This window comes from Pinus tabuliformis, chromosome J, assembly GCF_031772625.1.
Source record: "Pinus tabuliformis cultivar Carrire ecotype Pingquan chromosome J, CPIR1, whole genome shotgun sequence".
NCBI lineage: Eukaryota > Viridiplantae > Streptophyta > Pinopsida > Pinales > Pinaceae > Pinus > Pinus tabuliformis.
Window position 1 is genome coordinate 438,640,408 of NC_142295.1, and position 23,770 is coordinate 438,664,177.

At 36.9% G+C, this 23,770-nt stretch overlaps 1 protein-coding gene across 2 annotated transcripts in view; it reads right to left on the reverse strand.

Moving 5' to 3' along the window:
• Window positions 1-23,770, reverse strand: part of LOC149227702 (RNA-binding (RRM/RBD/RNP motifs) family protein) — a 146,596-nt gene that overhangs the window by 41,884 nt on the left and 80,942 nt on the right. For both annotated transcript variants that reach the window (XM_089377887.1, XM_089377886.1), the window contains 2 exons: window positions 11,946-11,987; window positions 11,483-11,578 (listed from right to left, as the gene is read on the reverse strand). In XM_089377887.1, coding sequence (XP_089234013.1) covers window positions 11,483-11,578; window positions 11,946-11,987 — 138 coding nt within the window. The remainder of the gene's footprint in view (window positions 1-11,482; window positions 11,579-11,945; window positions 11,988-23,770) is intronic.

Sequence of the window (23,770 nt, forward strand, 5' to 3'; positions counted from 1 at the left end):
TTTATCCACCCTTCCAGAATGCTTTCAAAATTGATCTAGTTCTACACAAAGATGTAGATGAATCTCAATCTTCTTTGAGATGAAGAGCTTGTACCTTTAACAAGAGTAGTATGCCCAGAACTACTCGGATCCTTCACTGAGTGCTATAAGGTTGGAAATCAAGCCTACATATGCCCAGAAGGTGATCAGGTCTCAAGACTCTTCTTGTCTCAATATTCACAACCTAAAATAGGCCCACGAAAATGCCCAAAACTTCGGATCTAAGCTTATTACTGTAAGTTCAATTTCAAGAGATGGTGAAAATAGTCCTTCTAAACAATGTCAAGAAACTCGCTCCCTTTGCCAAAGGTCTCGGCCTTCTTAGAGCTAATGAATTCTTTGTCAATCTTGTAGCCTATAGTGACCTTCTACTTTTCCCTTATACACACAATCTTTGCTCTTATACCATGTTGAGAAAACTAGGGCAAACATAATTAGGGCTTCTTTTAAATGTTTTCTCTTATTACATTGACAATTCTTGTGATATTAGATCAGTCTATCATTATAATTATTATTATTATGTTGTGTTTATCATCAAAACAATGTCAATAAAGAAGATCACAATGCAAACAAGAACACCAAAAATAAACTCCATGCCAGGGAAAAACCCATCCATAGGGAAAAATCCAAAAACTTCTCTTCCTATAAAAATTCAAGGAAGGTTTCCAAGACCTTCGATCAAGACAACTCACCAAGTGATAGGCCAGCCACCCAAACAACAATGCTTCTCTCTTTAACTAGGTCTACTACTCTTTACTAGTCCAAAGTCTAAACAGAGATAGCTTCCTACTCACACGTGCGAGCTTGCTAAACAAATAATTTTATGCCCAAACCAAACAAAAGAGACCTTTGTTTCCCCCCTAACCTTTTCCTTTATCTTGCTCTGAATTTTTCCTTAGATTTCCTAAGAGTATGAATTATTTGAGTGTATTCAAGAAGGTCGAATACCTCTTCTTTATATAGTCTCTTGGTGGGGTGCAACTCTCTTGTGGGGCCGACTTGGTGGGGTGCAACTGTCTCTTATGGGACCAACTTAGTGGGTTGGCCGACCCATCACTTGGTAGCTTCTAGATCTTTTTACATACGAAAATAATTTATTTTACATCGATTCAAGAGCCCTCCAAGGGACTTTACATCATGACCTTAACTTTGACCGTGTCAAAACCCTAAAGCATACAATGGATGCTAGACCTATGACAAAATAACCAATGGGCAAGAAACCCATTCTTGAATAAATAATTTTCTTTTCAAAAATACAATTTTCTTTTCTTTTTCTTTTGACAAGTACATTGGTTACATCAAGTCATGGTACATAGACAATTATGAAGACTAAAGCTTAGCTACAATTTTCAACATCTCTCTCCCTCAACTAGGGAGGAGATATCAACCAATCCAAGCTTGTTTCTCAAATACAAAAGTTTCTTATGAGGAAGAGATTTTGTCAAAATATCAGCGACCTACTCATCAGTGGAGATATACTATAGCTACACCTCCCCATCTTGCACCAATTTTCATATGTAATGATACTTGTCGTTTATGTGTTGTCTTTCCATGGAATATAGGGTCTTCAAACAACCTTATGCAACTGGCGTTGTCACAATGTATAATTGAGGGGTCTATCAACACTTCAAATATATCGGATAGCAGCTTCCTTAACCAAACAGCTTCTCTACTAAGTTCACATGTTGTAATGTATTCAGCGTCAACACTACTTAAAGCAATTGATTCTTGCTTTCTACTCATCCATGAGATCATAGAGGATCCCAAGCTAAAACATCCTCCGGTAGTGCTTCTTCCATCTGACTCACTACCTCCTTAATTTGAATCAGTATATCCCATTAGTTGGATATTGTTCTTTCCATCATACATCAAGCAAGAATGGATTGTCCCTCTCAGATATCTCAATATATGCTTGGCTTCTATCCAACGGTCATGTCTAGGCTCCATCTGAAACTAACTGAGAATATTCACTGCAAAACAACTATTTGGAGGAGTGTTCACAAGATGCATTAGAGAGCAAACCAATTGTCTATAACTTGTAGGACCCACGGGGCTTGATTTTGAACTTTTCAACCTCTTCAAATTTGTGAACATGGGGATTGTCATCAGTTTGCTATCCATCATGCCAAACCTGTGTAGCATCTCGATTACATACTTTTTTTGACCTAGATATACTTCACCAATTTTTTGCCAAACTTCCAACCCTAAGTAATAGTGCATAACCCCTACATCCTTCATATCAAATTTTGTTGCTAAGTGTGGAAAGTAGTATACAAGAATACAAGAATACAGAAAGTAGTATACAAGAATACAAGAAACAGTTGTTATGAGAAGGTCATCCACATATACAAGAATGATCATTGGTTCACCCTTCACTACTTTGATATAAAGGTTTCAATATGTAGAACTCTTCGAAAAAACCATTCTTTGTAGATATGTATCCATCCTAGTATACCAAGCTCTTGGGGCTTGCTTAAGGCCATAAAGTGCCTTGTTTAACCTGCATACATGAGTTTCTCTATTATGTACTTCAAATCCCAAGGGTTGTTTAATATATACTTCTTCATTAAGGTGCCATTCAAGAAAGTCGTCTTCACATCCATTTGATTGATGTTCCATCCCATAGTTGTTGCCAAGGAGACCAATGATCTTATAGTTGTGTATCTAGTTGTAGGTGCAAATGTTTCTTCATAATTGATGTCATCTTGTTGAGAGAAACCCGTAGCCACAAACCTTGCTTAGTACTTGTCAATGCTTCCATTTGTTGCATGCTTAATCTTATAGAGTCATTTGGAAGTTACAACGGATTTATTATTCCTCCTAGGAACGATTTCCCAAACTCCATTTTTTATTATATACTGATATTCTTCTTTCATGGCATCTTTCCACTCTTGATGTTTGACAGCTTCTTCAAAAGAGGATGTTTTACTGCAATCAATTTTGTTATATAGGTTGCATACCTTGAATATATTTAAATTCCTTTAGCTGCAGCATGTCCTTTTGCTTCTTGAAGAGTTGATGTTAACCAAGTGGGTCTTTTACGAGTTTCAGGGATTATGACCTGCTGTACAAGTTCATTAGGACCTTCTTATTCATGATTAGACAAAGTATCTTCTTCTTCCTTTGGGCATTCTTCAAATATAGGTAGTTCTTTATCATCAGAACCAATCGGGAGATCTTCAAACTTCTTGTAGGCAATGTTTTCATCAAAATTCGCATCTCTACTTCAATTCGGAGACCTTCCTTGATGTAGATCCTAAATGCCTTCGACAAGGTACTATAGCCAACAAATATGCCCTTCATGCTTGTAGGATCCAATTTCTTTCTTTTATCTTTTGGAATGTGAATGTAGACAGGGCAACCAAATATTTGAAGATGACCTACACTAGGTTTTCTTCCAGTAAACATTTCTTCAAGAGTCATGTTGTTAAGTATCTTGTGACAACTTTGATTCTGAATATAGATTGTTGTTTTGGATGCTTCACCCCACAGGAATTGAGGTAAGTCTTGATCATGTAGAATTGCCCTAATGCATTCTTCAATTGTATGATTCTTTCTTTCTGCTACTCCATTTTCTTTTGGATTATATGGAACTATCAGCTCCCTCTTAATTCCATCCTCCTTACAGAAAGCTATGAGTCCTTTTGATGTGTATTCCCCACCATTGTCAGATCTTAGCACTTTATCTTCCTTTCTGTAAGATTCTCCAAGTAAATAAATCCAAGTCTTTCTTGAGTGGTCATTAATGAAAGTCACAGAGTATAGATGGCCTCCAAGAGATTTTGTAGCCATAGGACCACAAACATCAAAGTGAATGAGATCCAAAACGATACAAGAACCCCAACTATGAGAAAGCTAGGACAGTGTTATTAGAAAGAGAAAAAGAAAAGATTCAAAGAGCTTTGACACGTTTTACAAATTAGTGGGTGGATTGTGGGTTATCCATTATATCAAATGGGAGGACAAATGTTAGAAACCAACATTTGATAAATGTTCTTGGTGTTTCTTCTAGTGGTGCAGTGTTTATTACATCTCATGATTCCTCCTCCATCAATGCAACTACCCAAAACATTGCAGATCTCCTATTGCAATCAATCAAAGATGTTGGTCTTAATAATGTCGTTCAAGTGATCACTGATAAAGCAGCAAATTGTAAGGCAGCGGGAAAAATTATTGAGCATACTCATCCACACATATTTTGGTCTGGGTGCTTGGTGCACACATTGAACCTTTTAATGCGTGATATTGTGAAGCATAAAGAATGTGGATGGCTTAATGAGCTTTACAAGAGGGAAGCAACTCATTAAATTTATCACAGGGCATACAAGGGTAAACTACTTTTATGGCACTTACTCCAAGTTGCAGTTGCTTAAACTTAAAAAAACATGATTTGGAAGTTATTACCTCACCTTTAGGTGGCTAGTGAAGGTGAGACGAGCTTTAACTAATATGGTGACCTCTGAATCATGAGAGGAAATTAACACTAATAGAGATGGTCCAAATGTAGCCAAGGACACTATTCTTGACAATTACTTCTGGTCACAGATTAAATATGTTTTGCAATTCACCAAACCAATTTATTACATGATCAAGTTTGCAGATTTAGATTGACCAATAATTGGGGAGGTGTATGAGCAAATGGATAGCATGTTGGGGCAGATTAAAGACATTGTTGAGCCTAGAAATATCACGTCGTATAATCATATTCATGCAGAGGTGGAAAAGCGATGGGATATGCTAAATATTCCATTACATGCCTTAGCATATGTTCTGACACCTAAATACTATCATCCATCATGGCTTTCAACCCCAGCACCTAGGGGGAGCAAGAAAAAAACCACACCTAGATCTAGAGGCTCTATCTGGTTGTATGAAAGCACTAGATAAATTAGTCCCTGATGAGGAGGAGGCCGCCATGGTACGAAAACATTTCAGCAACTATACACATAGCACTAGTCCAATTGGGAGCATGCATGCAATTAGAGATCGAAAGAATTTTTCATCTCTTAAGAGGTGGAACATGCACAGAAGTGCTACTCCACTTCTACAAACTTTGGCATTGTGGGTTTTATCACAAGTGGTAAACACGTTTGTAGAGAGGTGTTAGAGATCTTACTCTTTCATCCACAGTGTTAAAAGGAATAGGTTAAATTTAGACCAAGCAGAGAGCTTGGTTTATGATCACTACAACTTGTGATTGTTGTCCCATTACTGTGATGATGGAAAGGCTAATAAATACCTTAAGGCTTGGGACAAAAATCCAGAGGAGCCCAAGTTGGAGGATGGAGTGTTGCAATTGGAGGATGCTCTTATCTAGGATGATGATGATCGAGTTGAGATGCCACCCCCATTCGGTCCCTTGGTTTATAGGTTCCATGCTTCAACACCAACAGCAAGGGCATCATCTTCATTAGTGCCACAGTCATTGCCACAACTTCCAAAGCCACCATCTTCCAATACCACCACATGGAGCCTCACGTCCTATTCGTGGTGGAAGGAGGAGAGATTAGTAGATATATTCACAATTTACTACTTTTTTCATAGCTTAGCCTTGTAGACTCCTATTGTGAATTTGAACTTTTTTGTCTTACTCTTCCTAGTTTAGTATGTACTTGAGTCTTGGTGGTGGCCAAGTGGCCTATTTTGTAAACATTATTATTTGAATTTTGGACATGACTCATGTTGACAGTTGCTCACTTGCTAGATAAGTTGAATGTTTGATGATTTTATCTTCTAAATGTTTTATGTTATACGATATGCTTAAAAATTTGATGTATGTTTGTAATTGCTAGAATCTACATGGTTGATGCTCGAATAATTAATCATTGATGTACAATGGAATCGTGGATTCCATATCTATCTTGATTTATATAAAAATATGCATGTTTTCATGTCTTCTACAACTAATTTGGTATTTGAGATGTTTTTTATGATAAATGCAAAAAAATATAAAAAGAAAAAATATATATAGTAGACGCTTCTGAGATGCTTCGCTTCGTAGATTTTTGAGAAATGACACTTCTGTGTCCTCGCTTCCAAAAAACATCCCCACTTTGTGCAACGTTCCCTGCAACAACTGCAATATTTGCGCGTGTGGGAGAATTTTGGGTCTTTTCTAAGGCTTCCACCTTCCTTCGTTTGGGTTGCTTCCTCTTCTAGGACTTGTAGGAGACCAAATCAACTTCTCTTCTACCAATTTTAACCCTTCGCTTGCAACTTGAAAACTTCAGCCTTGATGTCGCAGAAACCCTAACCTTCCTTCGCACTTGTGAGAGAGTGTGTAAAAACCAGAAAATCCGTCTTCCTTCTTCCTTCTTGTCCTTCGCCTATCTTCTTCTTGTCCATCGCTTGCCTTGATGAGTGAATGAGTGAGTAAGCAAATGACGTCAAAGGGTCTCTTATTTATAGCCCTTCCAGGACTATGAATTGTCCTAATTACGCTGACTTGGTGCGGAGGTGTAATTTGACACTTTTGACCCAAAACTAATTCCTTTGACATGTTACAAGATGCCCAATGGGGTCTTTTACATATGATAATGACTCTTTGACTTCTTGACTCTATGACAAAACCTAGAAGCACTCAATGGGTGCTTTGACCTAAAATAAATTGATCTTGAGCATGAAACCCATGCTATAGAAAATAATAATAATAATTCTCTTTTTCATTTTACAATATAGATGAATCAAGAATACATATGAAGACCGGACCTAGTTACATATTTCAACACATACTTTGTTGCTTTCAGTGTTAATATAGGAGTAGCTTTCACACAATGTCTACCTTTCAGTCCCATTGACCTACTTTTGTTGTCATTGGTTGGATATTAATATCTTATCCTATCTTATCTTTTATGCTATGTTGCATGAAACTTCAAGGAACCTGACATTTCGGGCCGTACCCATACCCGAAACTCCCAAACTTGGCCGAAACTCGGCCAAAACTCGACCATCATGTAATCATCTATTAGAGTTAATATAGACTTGTTTTTCCTTCTAAATTGTCATCTATGGGTCTTATTCCCTTTTTTCTCGCAAGATAATGTGTTATTCACTTATATATATATATATATATATATATGACGTTTCGGCAGCTGATGTTTCGGCCAACGTTTCCACTTTTGGGAGGTGATGTTTCTAAACGTACCCATTTCAGAAACTCCGAAACATTTCGGCATTTCGTGCAACTTAGCTTTAATGGACATAGATATCATAGGTTCCAGCTCTTGAATATGAATACCAGTTGTTGACAAGATACCACTTTGATTATAACTAACCCAATTACTCTCTCCTCCCAAGGTCCATAGCAACTCTCTTAAGCACCAATTTCTACATTGTCAATGTTCTATTTTTAGTTACAGAATTGAAGTATGAGTATTATCAGCTACCAATAAAACAGAAAATCTTTTCTGTATTTTAAATTAATTGCACTGATTATCTGCATTCCGAAAAACCCAACAAACATATTTGTTTATCATGCTAATTTAAGAAGCTTCAGTGGCTATTTGATCTTAAGTCAATCTGTCATGTAAAGATCATTTTGATGCAATGTTCCATTGTGAGAACCATCACATTGGAGCACTGAATGAGCAATGCTACTGATTGCAACGCTTAGAGATCTTTTAGATCTTCATTCTCATTATGCATACACAATTTGCAAAGAATATTGTGTATCGGATAAATATAAGACATGCCTCAGTTATGATAAGTCTCCACATGATTATAACCAAGACCAAAAATAATATCAGGTTGCCTAATAAAACACAGAGGGCTGTACCATTAAAACATTCCATGTGAGTAACATCCGCATACAGCTCCTGAGAATTGACTTTCCCCCATCTGGCATGTCTTTGCTGAGACAGCAGATGATTCACTCTCCATCAGTCCAAATATTAATAGAAAATGCATCAAATGATTAGCAAATAAATCATTTTAACAAAGAGACAATGTCACAAAACAAATACATTTGGCAACCTTGCCAGCAGAACAAATCACATAATTATCAAGATAGAATATAATAATATATCAACATTATAACAGACAAGACATCTAATTTATTAACCACAACTACTAGGGGATATCAAGTGCTCCGACTTTAACACATCTCTTGGTATAGCAGCATCGTTTGCTCAAGGTCAAAAGTTAATCTCCTCATAACGTTAGATAAAATGAAGGCATAATCAGATTCAATAGCAAGGTGAGTTTCCCTGTAATTAATTCTCAAAATTGGCAAAATCCTTGACTGTGGATGCTCTCTTGTTGAATATGCTTTGAAATACTTGAGCCTTATATGCCAATTTCAACTGCTACCCTAAAGAATCTATCAGATATGATGCCATGGAACATTCAACTATGATATTGAATATGATACAGTTGGCAGCCCTTCCAGCAGAACAAATCCTGTTACTATTAAGGTAGAATATATCAATATTATAACAGACAAGGCATCTAATTTATAAACCATGACTCATAGGGGCTATCACGTACTCAGATTTCACCACATAATTTTGTATAGCAGTATTGTTTGCTCAAGGTCATCATTTAATGATCTGAGAATGTTAGCTAGAATGAAGGCATGATCAGGTACAATGGTAATGTGAGCTTCCCTGTAATTATTTTTTGAAAATGGTAAAAGTCTATTGTTGAATATGTTCTGAGGTGGATGGTCACTTATTGAATATGTTTTGAGGTGCTTAAGCCTTATACGCCATATTCTATACGCAACCATTAAGAATCTATCAAATATGATAACATAAAACACATAACTACAACAGCTAAAAGTAGTCAAAATTTAATTCATGTACAACCAAACCAGCTTTGTCAACTACCCATTTCATGAATCCGAGGCTGTGTCTGTTTGTCCTACAGCTTGGTCTGGTCTGGGGAGCACAAAAAGAATTCCAACTGTCTGACATAATATGTAATCATTTATTTTCAAAATTATTACTGATGTTGAAAAGAAAATTATTAAAATTCATGCCACATTACCCCGAGAACAATTAAGAATCTCGTGTATAAAGATGCTCCAGAAAATATTTCATATCCCAAGCTTTACAAATCGTAACTTAATATAATCTATCATTACATTGTTTACAATTTTCAAGCTGGGTTGTTAATTTTACACATAAAACAATTCCAAATGAACATTGATAAGAAGTTCAATTTGACCATTGTTGAAAAAAAATATGTTCCTTGACAAAATGATTTTCATACAGAAAAAGTTAAACAGATGACAATTAGAACAAAGTATTGAAAAAGATTCATATTTAATATTGGAAACAGCCGAAAAATAAGATGGTTACAACTTCATGTATCTGCAGGTTAAAAACAAACTATCCACTAATATTCACACCATAAATGTGTAAGAAACATTATTGTTAATCTCGAGTGACTAGTTTACTAAAAAAATCAAAAAGCAAACACAGGATCATGAACTGGAGAGAATCTTCTATACATTTTAATCGACAAATTCTTCCGTGCCAGAAGAAAATATAGCAATTCTAGCTATGGAACTCTGCAATTCATAACAGTTGACAATTAGAACAAAGCAGCACAGAATTCATATTTAATTTTGGAAACAGCCAAAAAATTCAGATTTGTACAATCTCCATGTATCTGCTGGTTAAAAATAACCTATCCCCTAATATTCACATCATGAACTGGAGGGAATCTTTTATACATTTTAATTGAAAATTTGTCTGGCCAGCAGAAAATATATCAATTCTAGCTATGGACCTTTGCAACTCATATTCTCCAACAACAGTAGATTAAAAGAGAACTTCTCAATTTAATCTGTCTCATATCCCTGAAATCTTAGAACTTTCCCTACTAAATTCTATGTATGGTAAGACTATAGCTAAGTCAGATGCTATAGTATATATTGCAGCAAATTCCTTTCCTCATACCCCGCTTCAATGTCATATGGTTTGGGTTCGACAATGATAAAATTTGATTTGAATTCAAATTTGTTGATGAAGTTCATCGTTAGGTTCATATCTATCTATATATATATATATATGACTTATTAACTATAGCAACACATTCTTAAAAAATACTAAATATATATTAAGAATATATTAGTAGTATATGTTAAGAATATATGACTCATTAACTATAGCAACACATATTCTTAACATATACTACTAAATATATATTTAGTATATATTAAGAATATGTGTGGGTATAGTTAATAAGTTATATATATATATATATATATATATATATATATATATATATATATATAACTTATTAACTATACCCACACATTTTTAATATATAATACTTTATATTATATAATAGTATGTAGCATATATAATTTATATTTCTGTATGTCTATCCTACTAGAAACTACGAGTCACGGATATACTGTACAACATTCTAAACACCTGAAAAATTAAAGCACCATCAGCCGATGGGAGAAGGAATACTCGCGGATGCAAAACAACCACCATTGCAGTGTCACATACCAACCACCTGCTGCCCATCGTCATTACATTTGCTGTTGAAATGGAAACGAATAAATACAATAATATTTTAGTGAGTTAGTGGTCATTACGACCCAGACGAGAAAGTAATGCACAGGCCAAAGTTTGCAAGCAGTTGGGACAGGAAAGAAAATTTGCTTGTGTTTTGGCACATGATTCACATGCCGAACTGGATAAGGAAATCTGGGAACAAAAACCAGAGTAAAAGGGATTTTATCCTTTGAGCCACTACTGTACAGAAATGGCTCTAACTTGAACGAATTTGAGATTTTATATGAGGTTTGCCAGATTTCGAACCGAAAGGTTCAAAATTGATGAACCCTCTGACTTGGCCCCACTTGAACTTCAACTTTCATCTTTAGAACTAGATCAAAATCAAAATGTAAATGCTTTGGAAAATCAACTTCTTTCATTGACAAATATACTTCCCTTGTTTGCCAATGTTAGCAATCAAGAAAATTGATGCACTATCTACACCATAACCTCTGTAACTTTAAAGAAGGCAAGTTCCAACAAGAGTTGATGCTACTGCCAACAGTTCAACAAACTTATTAGGCATAGGAAAGTCACTGACTCACTAGCCACTGAGAGGTGATAGTAAATTAGCCCTACACGCATACAAAACTCAGAACCAAATGCCAGAGGCCTATATCAGCTGGATTATGTCAGCCAGCATTCTTCCACATTTCTTCTCACTACTTCAACGTAGTTTCGATGGCAGTATCTACGATTAGTTAATCTAATTCTTAACATGTTGGAAAATCTTACAAAAGGAACATCATAAATATTCAAGTTGTCACAGGCCAAGAGTAAAAAAATTTAAGTGCTCACAATAATTAAGAATTATATCTCTGAGCTATGCCTAGTAAAAATCAAAGGCCCAAAAAAGGCCATGCCCTGATAAGAACTGGATTAACATGAAATAGACACCATCCCAAAAGGCAGTTTAGAAATTCAAGTACCTCAAGAAATGAAAAAGCTTCAGGAGGCTTCCTATCGGTGTCAACCTCAAAGCGGTATGCCTTCAGTTGTCCAAATGCAGTGACAATCTCTCTGACCTGAAAAAAGTAGTATCAACAAACTCAAGACTCCTGGTAATGCAAGTATACTGAAAAAAGATATAGATCAATTTATTCTTTCACTTATTTGAGCTTTCTGAATCCAGCAGTGATCCTGATTCTCAAGTATTAATCACTAATCAAATAGAAAGGAAACATGATCAGCATTTATTCTGCTTCTTTTCCAGAAATTCACAAACCTCGCAACCATTCTGTTCACTTTGTAAAGTACTCTTACTACTTAGTATTGTTTTATGCTTGAAAAGGTTTTCCATAAATTCATTCCTATAAAAAGATAGCCCATGAAGTCTGTTTTCTTAACTGAAGGGCTCATTATCTGAACAATGAAATTTGCATACATCCTCACCTTATCAGAATCCAGTGTATGTGAAATCCCTCCAATAAAAATCTGCATTTAAATACAAATCAAATAAGAATCATTCTATTAACACATAAGATAGAGCACTGATAGGCAAATACTTGATAGCAGAGTTAGCCGGCCATAAGAAAAAATAAACCACGACCTAGAGTCAGCAAAAGAGACAATAAACACACTCTAGTGTTAATCTCCTATCCAAAATACATATGATTTATGTCACTGTTAAGAAATCACAGGGAATGCATCCAGATACCCTCCACATTCAGATTAAAAGAAGTTCTTACACTGTGGGTCAGAGAAAATGATACGAAAAATAATGAGTTAAAAGGATAAGGTTCATTTCATGCAGAGAAAAAATAAAGTAAAACCATACACTAACAGAATGAAATCAATGTAAATTCCTAAGAAAGATTAACACTTGGGGAAAAGAACCTTCAATAACAGCATCAATAGGACAAGAAAAATAGAATGAAGTAGAAGCATAGGAGCACTTGAGAAAGGCTTCAGAGTAGCAGTTATGTTAAGAAATATTCAAAACAACTGCTCAAGACATGGGACAGAATTGTATAATCCACATTGACCTATAAATTGCTCTGTTTCCACTGTCCAGGCATTTTCATGCGTGACTTTCCACCATATTGCACGGGAGACAACAAAAGAGTATCGATACCTTTTCAAGTAGTTCTTCAGCTGCTTTCTAGATTTATCCTGGATTGTGATTCCTGACCATGTTTAAGCATGAAGAGAGGCCTGTTTCTCCCAGAAGAAATTTCACAATACATGGTGGTCTGTTTGATAAATTTAAAATTTATAACAATAATAACAAGAAGAGAGAATGGTTCATGATAGGTAATATGATTCATTATGAAAGAGGTAATATAAATACACCATTCAGACATGACAAACTTCATACCCTAAAAGAACAGGAATGGTATAGGAATGTGTGTAAATCACCAATTGTATAATTACTTTTTTAAGTGACTTAAGCTAGAGGCCTGTTTCTTACAGGTGACATTTCACAATACAGGGTGATCTGTCTGATAAAGTTATAATTTATAACAATACGAACAAGAGAGAATCGTGCACAATAGGTAATGTGATTCATTATAACAGAGGTAACGGATTTCACTCCCTAAAGGGAAAGGAATGGTACAGGAATGTATCTAAATCACTACTTACGTAATTAAGTTTTAACATGACTTCAGCCGAAGCTACACGTTTACTTTTGACTTCAACCAATATTAATTCATGAAGTTGACAATAGTCATCATATATCTAACGCCATCTGCTTCTGCCACACATATTGTTTGACCAGACCATCATTTTGCTACGATTAAAACCTACAGTAAAATATTCATTTGTCCATCTTTTATTCCATGCTCGACTGCTCTCCACTACTGAGGACTTAGGTAAACAAAAGACAACATTGGTGTATGCCATACTTATATACAAAGCTCTCAACACGTTTAAAATCAGCTCCACAGTTAACGTTTTTAGCATGGTTGACACTAAATGGAGGTTCCACGTCATTGTTATGTACTAGAAAATAAAATGATGAAAGAGCCTAAAGGATCAAGAGAAGTCATATCGCTGTCCATGGGAGATAATAAAAGTTAATCAGTGTGACAGAATATTACATCATTAACTATGATAGGACATTCAGATACCTTATCATTATGCGTAACTTATAGAAGCAGTTAAAGTTGCCAGTTGGGGTGTGGAATTCAAGACCACAGAAGAAAGGGGATGCAATCATACCTCAGTACACTAGCTAGCCATCATGGATATAAGTTTATACTAGATAGTAATGGAGGGTCAAGAGATTGCCCTCCTTATGTACTAAATTAAAATCTGACAAAGCTTTGCCTACATGTCATTCAGAAAAAAACGTCCAGTTTTAGAACTAGCTTCTCAAACTAATCATACTGATCACAACTCAACTGTGAAATTTTGAGGGTCTCTCAGAACTCCTTCACAAAAGAAATTCTGTGTAGTGAGTGACACCTGTCCCTTCACAATGGGCACTGACTGGCACAACTAGAGGACCCAGTCAAATTTTTATTCCCAGAAAGAGGCATCGCTGCAGTGAAACTAATTTTCCCCTGACAGTTCTCTACACAAGCATCACTTGTGGTGGGCAAGCACTCTATTCTGGTAACATATATCCAATCCATATATCTGAAAAAGGTCAAGCAAACCCTTGCTTTTACAAATAAAACACTAGGACAGCCTGCATCGACCCTCGATGCACTTTTCTTTGGCAGCTACACCTTTGTGTGAATAGGTCCCCACTGGCCTTAATTGACAATTGTGAATTTGTCTACCATTTTAATTAATTTTTTTTACTTTTTAAAGCTAATCTTTACTCAGCCTTTTCCTCCCCAAATCTGGGCCCCACCGCAATTTTTTTTATTGTTTATTGTCTGTCTATTGACCCCCTGCATAAGAATTTGTGCAAAATTTTAACTTCTCTTCAGCCACTCCTACAGTTTACCACCATATGGCCCTAATTTCTTGGCCTGCAAAATAAAATTGTTCCTATACAAACATGTGTTGATTTTGGTGTAGCATTGGCAGGTATTCCTGCATGACCAAAGGGTCTTCAAGCCAGCCCTAGATGCCTTATGTAAAAATTTATTTTACTAAGACAAGTTGGCCATCCAGTGAAGGGATGTGTCCCTTGAGTTGTCACACCCCTTGACATGTATAAATAAGATGATGTAATGTCTCATTTGATCACCAAGAAAGAGCAAGTCTTTCTCTCTCTTTATCATTTTATCTCTCTTTGACAGTCACACGTGTGAGAAAAAAGGACAAATTGACCAGTGGTTTGACTGGCTGCACATGTGAAGAAAAAGGATGAGTTGACCAACTATTTGACTAGCCACACATGTGAAGAAGGTTGAGTTGGCCAGACCTTTGACCGAGAGTTGACCACAGGAAGGTTGGACATCTGAGAGCTTGATGAGCCACAGTTTCACCACAGATTGTTGACTGCAGGGCCACACGTGCAAACTTTGACCATAGGGCCAAGGGTTGCCCGTAGGGCCAAGATTTGATTGTTTGACCACCATTGACTTCTGTGTATTTTGGTTGGTCTGACCAACATTGACTCGCTTTTGTTTGACCAAGTTTGACTAGTATTTTGACTTCGATTATTGGCACAAATTTGTAGATAAATTGTTGATTTGTAAACCTTGCTGAAGAATAATTTCTCCTAAGAAAAGACGCTTGGTTTTCTCCCGAGGTTGAGTTTCCCAGGGTAAAATTATTGTTTGTATTGTGCTTGGCTGTCTTTCTGTGATCTTTATTGTTTCCGGTGTGTTTACTGTTGAGATTTTCTGAGTATAATTATTCAACGATAACAGTGGCATAAAACACTATTTGAAAATCATTAGGAAGTAATTATCTGACAGAAAATTGTATTCCACTGCACATGTCATAGAATTTCAACATGGTATCAAAGCTTTGTTGAATTTCATATGAGAAATGTTTTAGTTGTACAAGGATTGAAGAATAACCAACCCTCTATCTCAGCATTAGAGGATAGAGGCCACAGAGTTGCATTTAGATGGTAAAGTAACTTAAGTTCTCGTATCGCCTAGGGGCTTGAGCATAGACTCGGCAGGAGTGATTGGTGTTCGAGTGGGAGGACTATACAAATTGTTAGGACGTCCAACCCAGGCGTTAATACATGACAACGAGACTTCGAAGGCCTACAAGATCTTCATTCCAAGACAATGTCAGAATGAGGTTAGTCGAGATGTTACTTTTGATGAGGAGGTAGCCTTAAGGAGGTCGAGAGAGTGTCATATGGAGATTGATAGTAACAAGCAGGAGTCTCTGAAGGATACAAATCCCTCTAGTCCTATTGCTCATCCTTCAAACCATTAGGAGGAGTCAGTTGAGCCAGCAGAGTCGGTTGAGCCACCTAGAGATGTTGCAGTGCCCAAGAAGAGGCTAGCATGGCTTCATAACACTTTGCAGGATGCAGAAGGGCATGCAACTCCCCGTGGTACTTTCAGGGAGAGTAGACGACCACAGAGTTACTCAACTCATATGGCATTGATGAGCCACATCATTGATTCTGAACCTTCGAGTTATCAGGAGGCAACAAGCCAGGGGGTTTGGAAGGATGCCATGATGGAGTATCATTCCATCATGAAGATGATGTGTGGGAGATAGTTTCGAGACCAAAGGAGAAGTCAACGGTGACTTCCAAGTGGATCTATAGGATCAAGCATGCAACAAATGGCAGCATCAAGAACAAAGCAAGGTTCGTGGCGAGAGGGCTCTCTTAGAAAGAGGGAGTGGACTACAATGGAACATTTGCTCCAGTCACCAAGTACACTTCTATTAGGACTATAGTTTCCATTGCTTCAGTTATGGGTTAGAGATTATATCAAATGGATGTAAAGACCGCATTCCGCAATGGTGTGATTGAGGAGGAACTATTGATAGAACAGCCTTAGGCATTGAGGTACATGGGAAGGAGTCCCATGTTTGCAGATTGAAGAAGGCTTTGTACAGACTCAAGCAGGCACCTAGGCCTTGGCATTCCAAGGGTGATGTGGATCCTGACCTTTGCTTCATTGTTGTTGATGATGATCATTTGATCTTGGTGTTGTATGTTGATGATTTGTTCCTTACTAAGGCATAGAAGCTCATTGTTGGGTGCAAGAGGGATTCAAGATGAAGGAACTTATATTGATGCATTATTTCTTGGGATTAGAGGTGTGTCACAGATCAAATGAGATCTTCCTCAGAGAGGGAAAGTACATTATTCAGATTTTGAGGAGATTCGGCATGATGGACTACAAGTCCATGGCTACACCTATGACGACAAATCTAAAGAAGTTGAGTGATTCCACTTCAGATTCAGATTTGGTGGATCCCACGATGTACAGGCAGTTGATTGGATCCTTGATGTACCTGGTTAACACTAGGCCAGATATTTGATTTGTAGTGAACACCCTAAGCCAGTATATGGTTGAGTCGAGGCATGTACATTGGGTTGCAGTGAAGCATGTGTTGAAGTACCTAGATGGTATAGTTGGATATGGTTTGCGATGTCTCAGGTGGTGAAGTGAGGTAGCAGGGGTATACTGATTTGGATTGGGCTAGGAGTGCAAAGGACAGAAAGAGCACCTTGGGGTGTTGCTTCAACTTGGGATCACCTATGGTATCCTTGCTTAGCAGGAAGGTGACTTCCATCGCACCCAATACAGCAAAGGCAAAGTATATCGTAGATAGTGATGAAAGAGAAGAAGCAGTGTGGCTTGAGAAGGTGCTTACAAGGCTATTTGATTAGGAGCTAAAGACAACCTTGATACATTGTGATGATCAAAGTTGTGTTCATCTTTCAAAGAATTCAGTATTTCATGACATGTCAAAGCACATTAAGTTTGAATATCACTTCATCCAAGACATGGTGCAGAAGGGAGCAGTGAAGCTCCATTACATATCCACAGACGCACGGAGGGAGTGTTGATGTTTCTGCAACTCGTAGATTAGGGCAGACGTTCTCCCATGGGGTTATTTGACTAGGGGGAATGATACATTCAACCATGGAGCCATGTTGATTTAGCTAGGGGTGAATGGCTCGGGGCAACAGCAACATAGGGCAGACATTCTCTCACGGGGTCATTCTCATTTAACTAGTGGTGGAATGATACATTCACCCAAAGTAGCCATGTTAATTTGGTTGGGCCATGCTAATTTGGCGAGGTGTGAATGTCCCAAGGGTAGACATTCTTCCATTGGGGCCATGTTGGTTTGGCATCCATAGGGTCATGCTGATTTGACTAAGGAAGAACGATACATTCACCAATTGGGGCCATGTTGATTTGGCACCCATAGGGCCATGCTAATTTGCCTAGGGGTAAATGGCCCACGATACTCACATTGCCTGCTCGAGGATGGAGTGATCTATATAAATAGATGTGCATGTGAGGAGACACTAGATCAACATAGAAAGCTCATAAACTTTTCTATAGGAAAAGAAATTTCAATTAAGAAAAAATTTGTTTTCAGCTTAAGGAGAATACCTGCCTTGCTAAGAGGAAGTGTTGATTTCTGTGTAGCATCAGGAGGTATTCCTGCATGACTAAAGGCTCTTCAAGTGGACCCTAGATGTGTTATGTAAATTTTTGTTTTACTAAGAAAAGTCGGCCAACCAGTGAAGGGACGTGTTCCTTGAGTTGCACACCCCTTGACATGGATAAATAAGACGATGTGACATCCCATTTTATCACAAAGGGAAAGAGCAAGTCTTTCTCTGTCTTCATCATTTTATCTCTCTTAGGCAGTAGCACATGTGAGAACAAGTTGACTAGCTATTTGACTAGCCACACATTTGAAGAAAAAGGACAAGTTGACTAGTTGTTTGACTAGCCACACATGTGAAGAAGAAGGCCGAGCTGACTAGACTTTTGATCGAGTTGATTTCACCAAGAGTTGACCATAGGAAATCCGCACATGTGAGGGTTTGATCAACCATAGTTTGGCTATAAATTGTAGACCGCATGGTCGCACATGTGAACTTTGACCGTCAGTCCAAAGGTTGACCGTAGGGCCAAAGTTTGACTATTTGACCAACGTTGACTTCTGTGTATTTTGGTTGGTCTGACCAACATTGACTTGCTATTGTTTAACCAAGTTTGACTGGTATTTTGACTTGGATTATCAACACAAATTTCTACACATTGTTGATTTGTAAACTTTGCTGAAGAATAATTTCTCCTAAGAAAAGTTGTTGGGTTTTCTCCCAAGGTTGGATTTCCCAGGGTAAAACTATTGTCTCTATTATGCATGGTTGTCTTTCTATGATCTTTATTGTTTCCACTGCATTTACTATCAAGATTTTCTAAGTATAATTATTCAATGATAGGGCAAAAAATATTGTTTGAAGCATTTATCTGGAAGAATATTGTATTCTACTGTACTTGTCATAGAATTCCAACAACATGGCACTCGGTGCTTCTGAGATCGGCATCTTTCAGAGTTGAGGCTCTTATACCATATTAAATTTCCTTTAACCCTACATATCTACAAAATAAAAGCAAAATTGGGATCTTAACAAAACCTAAACAACAGAAGCTAAATAGATAACCAATCTCAATCACATAAGCACACATTTTTTACCCAATCAAATAGTTCTTCATTTATTAAATTTGAAACCTACTTGGTCTCCCTTACTAGGAAAATGGCCCTCTAGGGAAATTACATACACAAGAATAATTTGTATCTAATCCACTCAATCAAGCCCTAGAACTATCCTTCGAATTGTCCTAGGTAATATGGACCTCCCTTATTGCTCCTTTCACTTTCCTTAGACCTGAAACACTTGAATGGAAATCCTTCTCCACCCAATCACTAAGATGTCCTTCTCTCAATGTCTTGTGCTCACTCAATGTGTTGTGTCTTCTCCCTTGCCTAGCCTTTCTTTTATAAGCTTGAGTTATCATCGAATCCACAACCCTTGTCTCCAAAGTGATTGGTGGTTGAGATTATATCTCACCTCACTTGAGATCGACGATTGAGATACATTGAATTCACTAATGCAAAAGCCTTTTCATTTCATCAAATTAACTCGCATTTGTATTATAAAAGAAATTACTTTAATCACTAAAGTAATTGTTTAGGTTAAGGGTGTATTAGGCAACTTCCACACGCTTAGACACTTAGGCCTATGCAGAAGTAGTTGTCTCATCTACAAACATCAACAACGAGGAGTTTGTGCATAAATTATACAAAGGTCCCTAAACTCACACAAACAACGTAAGTATAGATATGATGTGATAAGTATTTTATATTCCTCAATTTTTAATAAATTTATTTTAGTTTATTTTAGATCATTCAACATTATTTAATATTAATTATCATAATAATATTCATATTGTTCTCCTCTAACTTCATTAATAATAATAATAATAAATTTATAATTTTGATAATATCAAGACCTTACTACAATCCTTTATTCATACCTATCAATCAATCAATTAATTAACTAATAATATTATTGTTAGAAATCCATGCACACCAGGTCTATTTTATGTTTTGACAATTTCACAAAACATGAAACATAAAAACACTGGAATGCCCAACTTTAAAATGATTTTAACATAGCAGAATATACTAGCAATTAGATCATATATAGAACACACAATTTTATTGCCAAAAATAATTTTTTATCAATGTTTTAAAAGGAATCCTAGGGCTCCTATACCAAGGAAGATGGTACTTTACAATTCTTGGAAAATAAGCCCAAATACAAGACAAGACCCTTGTCAATTTCCTTGGGATGAGAGTTAGTCCTTCAAGCCCTCACTGCCCTGCAAACAATGCTTTTGTGGCTATCCTTTACCACAAAATCCCCAGAGCAATTCACCACCTTGTTGTTACTACTTTGGGATATTATTGTAGCACCAAGGGGCTTACCCAGCCCTCTCAAATCCTCATATCACCTGCAAACTCCCTTCTATGTTGATCCATCCTGCTTTGGCTACCTCTTGTAGCCCTTGGCCCTCACACAGGACTCCTACATGCCTCAATGAACCTCCCTATAGTTGCAGATAATATTCCACAGGATTGTGGCCTTTCTTTCTATTGTAGCCCGATATCCCATCCTCCAAAAAACAACGCCCAGCACTTCCTTCTAGCTACAGATTCTTCCTGCCACAAGTCCAACCCTAAACTAGGGCCTAGATCACTTCCTCTTCACCTACACACTACCCAAAAATCCTCGCACAGGCCTTGATTTGTGCTAAACTAGCAGGCCAACCCTTCCACAGGGTCCAAAACCTTGTTTCTTACCAGCGGATGCACATGCATGCCTCCTTTTCTATGTGGTTTTCCACAACAGGGCTCATAGCCCTATCCTTACTACTGTGTAGACCCAACCCTTTCCTTTGGCCCTAAACCCTTGTACACAGGCCCTACAACCATTATTCCCCTCTCCATGATTGATCTCAAGCCTTTCTGTTGGCTTCTAATTTATGCTTTTCAAAGGAAACAATACCACAGGTCTTAGCCCATACACTCATAAAATCTCATCTTATGAACATTTCTCTCTCACAAGCCTAGCACCAATGGCATGTGAGAGTACCTCCCAATGGTACCAAATTTCAATAATTATTATTAATGAAAATATTAATAATAATTCATTATATTATTACTAAAATTTCATAATATTATTAATTAATTTAACTAACATAACATATCTAACATTATATTATATAAATTGTTTTTTGGTTTTATTATTATTATTATTATTATTACTATGCCCTTTTTTAAAATTTGGTCAAATCTTACCTAGTCTTACCTTTTACTTATTAACAATTTTCTAAAATTTAAATCAAATTTTGTCCATTCTTCTCAAATTTAATCAAAATCTAGCCATAGTTCTACCTTTTATTTATTAATAACATCTTTAATTTAAGTCGAATTTTATCATTTTTTCTCAAATCTTGTCAACTAGTCATTATCCTCTCACTCCTTTTAACCTGGTCTTTCACTCAAAACATTCTATGACAGCTTTCTGTGTCCCTAATGATGGGTGGAGTGTCCACTTGAAACGTCAGCCATTTTCTACAATGTACACAATTGTCTCCGGAAGAAATCTACTAGAAAAATTATTTCCAACTGTGAAAAATCTTCATATTCAAAAAAATAAAAAATAAAAGAACAATGATATCCACCCTTGGTTAAGAACATCAAAAACAACGGATGCCAAATTACCACTTGTGATGGCAAGACCAATGAGGATAATCAATTGTTTATCCTAAACACAAAATAGAAATCATATGGAGAAAGAAAGAAGGGACGAAAGTTCTCCACTCACAAGTTGTGTGAGTATAATTAATGTAGCAAGTTGCAGCCATTATACTATGGATAATGCTTCCATGAATTGCCCAAACAATCCAACGAACAAACACAAGTTTGAAAGAACCAATGCACAATCAAGACAGAGTCATCAAAATGTCATCAATGTCAAAGCTAAGAAAGAAGGGCAAACATCAAACTATCAAAATGTCTTCTACGTGCAAGGACAAAATAATAGTAAAGTGGCATTATCAAGTGGGAGGCAAGCATACAAATTTACCTCTACAAGATGTGGAAACATATTATGCAAAACTGCATTTACAATATCCCTGAATATCTAATTTCAATGCATCATGGACCATGAGACCATGAAACATATAAGTCTCTAACACTAAAAGAAATATTCACAAAATATTACATGATTATCAAGGTTAGTACAGAGTCAAAGCATAAAAAGGAAGTTATAGCCACTAGCTCAATCGTGACAATATGGAGGAAGGGAATCAAAGGACAAGGAGCCTCAGAGCAATGATGATGTGGAATACAAGAAGAAGAAAAAGATCCTAGAAGAAGCAATCAAGGAAATAAAGATAAGTGAGGGCAAGCACAAAAAAATCAAAAGCAATAGAAGTAACTAAGCAAGGTTAGAAAGGACATATAGGTATGGCACAAGGAACTTCTAATAGAGATGACAGTTGATTTTCTAGTGTTAAGGAAACAAGCACAATTTTATGCTATTGATAATTACTTCTAATGATATTTTTACAAATCCCTGATCATCATTAATCAATTACACTAAAATAAAAACATCTGTAAATGCAATAGAACAGTAGATATCACATAAAAACAATAAGACAATAGACACCAAAAATTTTGCATCTAGGAAACCTAACCTTGGGAAGAAATCGCAATCTTTTCTAGGAGAAATATTGTTCAATTCAACAAGTGTAAAATCTGATTTTTCCAATCAAACTTGGTCAACCTGACCACATAAACTAATAAGGTCAAAACTGGCACAACTTCCCAGAAGTTCAGTCAAATTGTTGCCCCGAAATCTCAGTCAACTCTATGCCTCAGAAATTTGGTCAACTCTACAGTCAACTCAACTAAAAAGAAGTTTGGTCAACCCTCCAGAATTTCTCTCAAACTAAGCAATCAAGATGCGGTCAAACAAAGCAGATATAGACTTGGTCAATATTGGTCAAACTAACTCCAGAATGGGTCAAACTTCGCTAGTCAACTTCAGATCTCCTCTCTCTCCTTCGCACGTGTGAACAAAAGACTTCTTGACTTGATGATCCAAATTGATTTGATGCCAAATGAAGGAGGTCAAATGGTCTATTTATAGTGGTCAAATCATGTGGGTTTTGACCAAGGGTCAAACCCATTCAACTGGTGGGGTTGACCCGACAGTTTGGAGCCTACAGTAACTTGTAAATAATAATTTAATTTCTTTTAAATTGCTAATTTGAATACTAACCGTAGCTACCAAAAAAAAACACTCCCTCTTAGCTAGGGAGGTATTCATCTTGACTTCTTCAGATGTCCACCTTGTTGAAAATTTCTCCTTCTCTAAAAAAGATTGAACGAGCTCAGTATGTTGATATATCTATCCACTTCATGTGGAAAGCATCTTGCATCATCATCTAGTCACCCACTAGTCAAAAACGTGTCCATTGACTAGTCCTAGGTCACCGATTATCCAAGTCATCACTTGGATCCTAGTCAACACCTCTGACCTATGGTGTAACCCTGGGCAATTACCATTCCTACATGCCAAAAGAATGGTAATACACTTGCCCAATGCTAAAGGCACTCACTCTGCCCACTAGCTAGGCACCTGTTGGCAATATGGTCAGAACCTTCTAACCGGGGGAGCACTCTGAGCCTGGATGCTCTCTGGACCATTTCAACACTCACTCCAATCACTAGCCAAGCACCCCTTAGCAATATGGACTCATGGAGCACTCTAAGCCTTGATGATCTCAGAA